Source organism: Ornithorhynchus anatinus, chromosome 2, assembly GCF_004115215.2.
Source record: "Ornithorhynchus anatinus isolate Pmale09 chromosome 2, mOrnAna1.pri.v4, whole genome shotgun sequence".
NCBI lineage: Eukaryota > Metazoa > Chordata > Mammalia > Monotremata > Ornithorhynchidae > Ornithorhynchus > Ornithorhynchus anatinus.
This window is the reverse complement of record NC_041729.1, coordinates 111116544-111125276: the sequence shown is the minus strand read 5'-3', so window position 1 is coordinate 111125276 and position 8733 is coordinate 111116544. Positions and strand designations below refer to the sequence as shown.

General features: G+C 41.1%; 1 protein-coding gene across 2 annotated transcripts in view; it reads left to right on the top strand.

Moving 5' to 3' along the window:
* Window positions 1-268: 268 nt before the first annotated feature.
* TMEM182 (transmembrane protein 182) overlaps window positions 269-8733 on the top strand; it is a 57842-nt gene continuing 49377 nt past the window's right edge. For both annotated transcript variants that reach the window (XM_016227267.3, XM_001513241.4), the window contains exons 1-3: window positions 269-578; window positions 1011-1110; window positions 2687-2785. In XM_016227267.3, the coding sequence (XP_016082753.1) occupies window positions 447-578; window positions 1011-1110; window positions 2687-2785 (331 nt within the window). In that variant the 5' untranslated portion in view covers window positions 269-446. The remainder of the gene's footprint in view (window positions 579-1010; window positions 1111-2686; window positions 2786-8733) is intronic.

Below are 8733 nucleotides of genomic sequence, written 5' to 3'. Positions count from 1 at the left end.
TATTCCGTGATAACCCTGTCATTTTCCAGGAACATCACTGTGAGGATATCACTGGCATTGTATGTCTCTCTCCCTTCAATGGATTTACAGATTGAAACAGCGATCATTCCTACCAGTACCAATACTATAGATAGTCAGGGGAAGGTCAGCTATTTTGAATCAGTCACGCCCCTGGAGAGAGAGAAAAACTCCCCAATCCATGTCCTGAAATAGAAGGTTGTTCCCATCTGTCATGCTGGAGCCTGGCCAGTGGAGAGCAACAAGGGAACACAGACCAACTAAAAGGGTGGAGGAGAGAAGCAACAGAAAGAAGAACGGCGCCCACATAACTTGGGGCCTCCAAACTCTTTTTGTACTAGTTCAATTCTTCTGCCCCATCAAGATCTCATCTCAGGAAAGTTTAGCTGCTTTATAGGGTCATTTGGGTGAAAACCGGGGGCATCAAAATGAGGCTGAAGATTGCCATTTTCTTTGGAGCTCTATTTGGTGCTTTGGGAGTTTTGCTCTTCTTGGTCGCCTTTGGCACAGATTATTGGCTTTTGGCTACGGAAGTCGGGAGATGCTCAGGTGAACAGAATGTACGTTTCCTTTTTCAGTATATTCATTTACACTGTGGCTTCTAAACCATGTTTTTATTTCTATGTGGGGTGAAAGAGCCCTTGGAAAGCAGAGCTCAGTAGGTTCAGTGATAGAAATAGTATTTAGTAAATAGTAATAGTATTTATTAAATGCTTATTGTGTGCAGAACCCTGTGCTAAGCTCTGGGAGAGAATGCACAGATAGGAATTACATATGGTCTCTGTTAGAATTAGACATGGTTCATTGTTACTCTCCAGGATCAGGAGTTGTGAGGTACCTTCAAAGAGAAAGATTTATTGGGAATAGTGCCTAGAAACGATAAATTGTTTGCATTGTGCTTTTTCTTCCTTTAAAAAAATGTTTCTGAATAGAACCATGTTGAGTGGTGCCCTCCAGACTCACTGTAAGGATGTGTTTTGTGCTCTCTACAGGCGGAGAATGTCACTTTCCACCATGAAGGTTTCTTCTGGAGATGTTGGTTTACTGGGATTATAGAAGACCCCAAGGCTAGCATTTGGAAATTCTGGTATAGTAAGTGTCCTTAAGCTTAATTTCTGCCCCTTTGCCTTCTTTTTAATTCTGGGATCACTCTAATCTGGTAGAATGCTTTCATTTGACCTACTCTTTTTAGAATCACAATGGTCCTTCTGCAACTTTTAGGAACATTTTTTTCAAACACTACTCAGACTAGTAGTCTAAGCCTGATATAAGACAGGGAATGGGTCAGACTGATTATCTTCTATCTATCCCAGCACTTAGTACAGTGCTTGGCATGTAGTAAGCATTTAACAAACACCATAACTATTATAATAATAAAAATGATGATGATGGTGCAATAATGATATGCAGAAGTGGTTGGGAAATAAGTGCTTCTACTTTAAAGTGGAAAATAAAAGCCCTGAAGGTATAGGATAAAACTGACTTAATTGGTTTATAGCATATACTCAATAACCAGACTAGACAGTATTTCCGGTATTCCAGTAATAGCTACAGTAGAAATGACAATGATACAAAAAAATCCCAAGCATTATGTTAGTCACTGAGGTAGATACAGAATACTCAGTTGGAAACAGGCCCAGAGGTTTCCCACAAGTTTTGAAAGTGTATTCTACATTTTGTTTCTGAAAATTTCTCACTACTTTTATACGTTTTAAATGCAGAGTGAGAACTTGGAGTTATGTTTCCCCAGGCAAGTGAAGAGTGTCCTGTGACTATAATCAGTATGGACCATCAACCAAGATGAATCATCTCAACCATGTCCCATCTTTTCCAAATCCATTATCAAGAGTGGTGAATTTGTTCTCCACTTGAGCCCAAACATGAATGGAGAGCAAAATATAAGGGAGGGAAAGAAAGTTTCTGGTATGTACCTTTGGCCAAAAGGAAGAAGATCCCTAGTACTTGTCAAAATAAGCACAGTGCCAGAGTGAAAGCCAGAGAAGTGATGGGAGCAGAAAAAATAAGAGGAAGCTGAGGAAAGAGAAGGGGAGAGGAAGAGAGTGGTAATGTGAAGAGAGAGTCAGAAAGGAGACTTGAAGGTAAGATGGAAAGGTAGTGCGGAGAAGGTTGAAGAGGGTTATGGAGAAAGGGGAGAGAGGAAGAAAAAGGGAAGGGACACATGGAGAGAAAGAAGAGGCACCTAGAGAACAACGGATAAAGAGGGGGAGAATTGAAAAGTCCAGAGAAAAGATAACAGAGGGGCAGAAGAGAAGGAACAGAAGGAGAGTAAGAACTTGGAGAGAAGAGTGATGGGGAAGAGCAAATTGAGATGGTCAAAGAGAATGAGAGTCCCACAAATGTTTGGCAAGGGCTTTACTCGTTATTCAAATAATGGCATCAATTAAATTAATTCGTAATTGTGATATTTGTTAAGTACTCACTACATGTCAAGCACTATTTTAAGCACGGGGTGGAGGGGGGATAGATACAAGTTAATTAGGTCAGACACAGTCCCTGCCCCATGTGAAGCTCAGTCTAAGTAATTATGGACTTTACCCTGCCAGTATGGACACAACCTGGGGATTCTGTAAAATGTGTTGAGAGACACAAATAACACTCATCGTCTCCAAAACAGATTTCAAGTTCTGACTCCAGTTTTGTTTTCCAGCTAATCAATCTCCTTCGAAGAACTGTACACATGCTTATCTCTCACCATTTCCTTTTCTGCGAAATGAACATAACTCAACTTCCTATGACTCGGCAGTCAGTAAGTACCTGTTTAGCTCATCCTTACTTATGTGACTCTCTTACAAGAGTTGTATCTTAACTGTTTAGTGCCAACTTTTCCCATTACTGCAACGATTCTTGAACCCAGAAAGTATTTTGTAGGAAAAAAACTGCATTCGCGGACCTCCCTACCTCTATCTCTCCCCTCTCCAGTCCATACTTTGCCCTGTTGTCAGATAATTTTTCTAAATCATTGTTCTGTGCCCATCTCCTCAATCCCCCCAAAACTCTACTACTTGCTCATTCCACGCCGTACAACAGGTTTCTCCCTGCTATGTTTCCTCACTCCTCTCTGTATACCCCAGCTTGCCCACTTCACATCTCTTAAATCAACCAAGTCACTATTTCTGGTTGTTAACCTCGCAGTCAACCTTTGGCTCATGTCCTCCCTTGTGCCTGAAACTTCCTCCTTCTTCAAATCTAGATGTCACTGCTCTCTCCATCTTCAAAGGCCTTCAGAAATCACATCTCCTCCAGGAATCCTTCCCTGAATAGTTTCTCATCTCTCAACTCTATATACCTTTACTACTTTACTACTTCCATGTCACCAAAACAGTCACTCTATGCTTCCCCAGATATGTAATTTCTTTTAGTGTCTAACCCACTAGATTGTAAGCTCCTTCAAGGTAGGAATCATTTCTGCTAAATCTATTGTACTCTCCCAAGCTCTTAGTACAGTGGTCTGCACAGAATAAGCACTCAGTAGATACTATTGATTGATTGAAAAAGTGTGAGTAAAAATGGCTGTATTTTTCTCTAACTTCTGGGACCATAATGTTCATTTCTAAGGCTATTTCTTTTTCCTTGTTAGTCCAATTTGCAAACTTTCAGCCCAGTTTTAAACCTTTCTCTTTCAAATATCTGCTTCATAGAGGTTCAGTTAGATTTAGAAAATTAGACATATTTAGTTACAAGTTAGGGTGCTTTCTTATACTTGGTGCTATTGGGTGGTGTTTAATTATATGTACAGTGACATTTCACTTTCTTGCCCTTGCAAGATTTTGGCAATGTGACTGTGAATATTACTTTCAATAACCTCAAGAAACCTCTGATTAAATTGAAAGATATCAGTATGTAATCTCTTTTCCATTCTGAAACCATTATTTGAAGTGATGAACCTTTTTGAGAGATTCATTATTCAAAAATATCTACCTTCCATTATGTAAAACTGTATAAAAATGCCTTATATATTTTGTGGTCACCTAGAACTTTCTAGGGCATAAAAAAATTCTGCCCTAGATGTCCCAAGGGCCCAATTGCCTACATCAGGAGACTTCCTGTTATCTGGCTGATTTTGTCCACTGAGACCTACCTTGTTAGAGAGTTACACCTTTGGGAGTTGATTTACTACTTTACAGTCTCCAGTTCACTCTATCTTAATAAATTACGTCTGGAGTCCAAAGAGGATTCCACGAAGCAACAAATAACCCAAATATCTAACTTTCTCCAAATGACCCAGGAATGATGTTGCTGACCTCAAGAACAAATTTTTTTGTTGTTGTTGTTTCTCATTTATGGAACTCATCAGTTATCACTGGGATAAGGTATCATTAGCTGAGACAGGTTCAGCTTACATTTTAAATGTCAGATTCAATCTTTATGGAGCAATTATTTAAATCTCTTTAGATATAAGCTTCAAAAGTACCTTTCTTTGTGGGCTTCTCGGTCTAGAAAGGAGATGCAATAGTTTACAGCCTCTACACTGTATGGGCCTCATAGGTAGGAAAATGTCTACTTATTCTGTTGTGTTGTACTCACTCAAGCATTTAGTATAGTGCTCTGCACACAGTAAGCGCATAATAAGCACACTGATTCATTGATTGATACCGTCCTGAACGGGTGACAGGGATTGAGAATGTCAGGGCAGACTCAGGCGGCAAGCAGCTGAGCAGTGGTGGGAAGTAGTGGAAAGACATTGGCTTTTGTCATGGCCCAGGTTGCATGACGAGGTGCTGTTATGTGCCTGAAGGGCGTGGTGGGTTAGGAATTCCTTCCATGATAACACAGGTGATCACATTGGCCTTGCCATGTGAATGAAAATTGGCTGTGTCCCAAAAATGGTAGAAATCTGTTTGGTGGGCACTTTATAAAGCAGATGTGTTGCCATCCTTTCAGCTGACTGCACACAAGTTCCTCACCTTCGCTTGCTTATGAAAGAACAAAGGCTTGTCCCCTTCCCCTCAAGATGGCCTCCCAATCCCAGCAGCTGCTTCAGTAATTTGGAGGGAAATTGCACTCCCTTCCTCCTTGCACCAACTACCAATCAGCACTGCCAGCCTGCAAGACTCCATCTGCCTCAGCCTGCAGCTCAAGAGATCCTGGGTAGGACCTAGAGGGCTCAGGTTAGTCTGAAGGAGATTTCCCCCAGAATGTGTTTCTTATGCCTCAATCAATCAATTAATCAATTGATGGTACTTTCATTCATTCAATAGTATTTATTGAGCGCTTACTATGTGCCGAGCACTGTACTAAGTGCTTGGAATGTACAAATCGGTAACAGGTAGAGACAGTACCTGCCCTTTGATGGGCTTACAGCCTAATCAGGGGGAGAAAGACAGACAAAAACAGTAGCAATAAATAGATTCAAGGGGATGAACATCTCATTAAAACAATAGCAAATAAATAGAATCAAGGTGAAGTACATCTCATTAACAAAATAAATAGGGTAATGAAAATATATACAGTTGAGTGGAGTACAGTGCTACGGGGAGGGGAAGGAAGGGGGGAGGAGCAGAGGGAAAGGGGGGAAAAGAGGGCTTAGCTGAGGAGAGGTGAAGGGGGGTAGAGGGGGAGCAGAGGGAGCAGAGGGAAAAGAGGGAGCTCAGTCTGGGAAGGCCTCTTGGAGGAAGTGAGCTTTAAGTAGGGTTTTGAAGAAGGGAAGAGAATTAGTTTGGCGGAGGTGAGGAGGGAGGGCATTCTAGGACCGTGGGAGGATGTGGCCCAGGGGTCGACGGCGGGATAGGTGAGAACGGGGGATGGTGAGGAGGTGGGCGGCAGAGGAGCGGAGCGTGCGGGGTGGGCAGTAGAAAGAGAGAAGGGAGGAGAGGTAGGAGGGGGCAAGGTGATGGAGAGCCGCGGGGTGGGCAATAGAAAGAGAGAAGGGAGGAGAGGTAGGAGGGGGCAAGCTGATGGAGAGTCTTGAAGCCTTGAGTGAGGAGTTTTTGTTTTGTGCGGAGGTTGATAGGCAGCCACTGGAGGTTTTTAAGAAGAGGAGTGACATGGTCAGAGCATTTATGCAGCAAGATGAGCCGGGCAGCGGAGTGAAGAATAGACTGGAGTGGGGAGAGACAGGAGGAAGGGAGATCAGAGAGAAGGCTGACACAATAATCCAGCCGGGATGTTATGAGAGCCTGTAACAGTAAGATAGCCGTTTGGGTGGAGAGGAAAGGGCAGATCTTGACGATATTACAAAGGAGAGACCGGCAGGTTTTGGTGACGGATTGGATGTGTGGGGTGAATGAGAGAGCCGAGTCAAAGATGATACCGAGGTTGCGGGCCTGAGAGACGGGAAGGATGGTCGAACCATCCACAGTGATAGGGAAGTCAGGAAGAGGACAGGGCTTGGGAGGGAAGATGAGTTCAGTTTTGGACAAGTTGAGTTTTAGATGGTGGGCAGACATCCAGGTAGAGATGTCTTGGAGACAGGAGGAGATACTTACTGAGTGCTTACTGTGTGCAGAGCACTGTACTAAGCTGCTGGGAGAGTATACTATGACAGAATTGGTAGACACATTTTCTGCCCACAGCGAGCTTGCCAACTAAAGGAACTTCTAGTCTAGACGAGTTTACCGATTCAGAGAGATCCTGTAGCTTTCCAGAAGCTCGAGAAATACAGATTCAGAAATGTTGTTGGACAAGAACAGGACAGCTGTCAGGAACTTCCTTCTTCTGCTGGTATTCGATACATTGAGTGGCCATAGGCTGGAATGTTCTGGCACACTCTAAAATAGTACAGCATAGTGTAGTAATGCACCTGTTTTTCTGGGTAAAGGTGGGGGACAGCACTCCTCAAATTATATGAGTGAGTCCCTTCATCGTCAACAGGAGAAAGAATGAATTAGGAAAGAGTGGAATAAATTAAGTCCTATTATTAGAAAGAAAAACATGTGGATGTCTCTCTTGCTTTCCTAGATTAACTGGGAAGCAATGATGAGGTTGGGTGCTTTGTGAATTGACATTCAGGCCTCTATTATGGTAACATTATCTGTATTAAATATGGAGAGTTAGCATGAAGGTGGGCACTAAAAAAATATTCACTTGCAAGAAAATTTTACCCCTTGAAAAATTCTATATCTCTGAGGAAGAGAGAAAGGAGATAGTGGAGATCATGAAAAAATAAGGTAGCATAATCCATGCATAATAATTACAGTGTAGATGGATAGTAAATACATGTCAGAAAAATTGCACTGCAATTACACTTAGGATTATTATGTAGTTCCATGTATAATTACTATGTCACTTTTTAGATCTAATGACAAAACTATATTCCACATTTTTTATAATGAACACATCTCTGGCACACACATAGTAACTCCTTCATCACTTACAACGACTTTACGCAATGTGTCAGAACTTCTGTGAACAATAAGACTCAAGATAACTTGGTTTTACAAAAATGTTAATTTAATAGCATATATATTTTCCCTCATGTGTACAAATCTGAGAATATCCAAACTGAAGTATTGTATATGATGAAATAGATACGTCTTGTCTCATGATATTCCTTGCCATTTTTATAAATCGTCTTAAACTCATGATCTATTGCATACTGGGATTTCCTAGTGAGTTTTATTCTTTAATTTTAAAAAAAAATGTATTTGGGTTATTTTTGTGCTCAAGTGACTGAAGTAGATTACTGTCAAACACTCTGGAGAATACGAGTCAAGTTCATATGGGGAAAGTATAATTATTTTGAAAATATTTTCCCTTGGAAATATCAGTTTTTGACTCAAATCTTCAAGGGATAAAATTAAAATTGGGGGTGAAACTAGAGTTAGTGGAGATTGTTCCATAGAGCCAAAAGTAACGTTTCTTCAGCTGCATGTCAAAATTTCCAGCTTTGACTCAGGAATCCTCTCATCAGTACCCCTGCTTGATTGACACATGGCATTTCAAGGCTTTTTCCATCTTCAATGCCTTCCCTTACCCTGCTGTCGTCCTAAGGGGAAAGGAAAGGGTTGACTTAGAGCTGCCATAAAGTAGAGGCCAGCTAATACCATGGTAGGGAGAACTCTTGCTTTTGATCAACGAAATTAGACAACACTGGGAAAATGAATCTTTCTGATTCAGCAGCAATTACAGCTGCTCTTTATCCTGATGTATTAAAAGGAATATGATTAAGAGTAATTTTATTGAACAAAACAGAGTTTTCTCAAGGCTTTCTCCTATTCCCCTCTTCAGATTTCTGCAGAGTCCAAATATCTAAATTGCAAATCCTTACAAACCCTAAATAGCTAAGGGCCAATGAATCAGGCTGGGGCAATCAGCAACCAAGTTCAAGAACTTAATATTACAGGATTTAAAAAAAAAATCTGCTAGATTGCAGCCAACAGATTTCAGCTGTTTCTTGTCAATTTGCAGTAAAATGCCCCAGTTGCTAATTTCTCTTTTGTTTGGCTGCAAACATTTATGTCATTAAGACACATAAAGGTCCGATAATTTTGTCTATCACATAAGATGCTTGTTTTTTTCTCATACCCACTCAGCCCCTGTGCTTTTTCCATAGGCTTGTAGCCTCCTTACTGGACCCAACTTAAATCACAGTTTTTGCAAATGTTCAACCTAATTTACCTTACTGCTTATAGCAATAGCAGGCTAACCTAAGCATTAGATGAGCTTTCTCTACAGATTTAAACTTACTCATTGTACCTAAATCTCATCTATCTTTCCCTTGCTCTCATCCTCCATCTGCCCTGGAACTTCTGACCT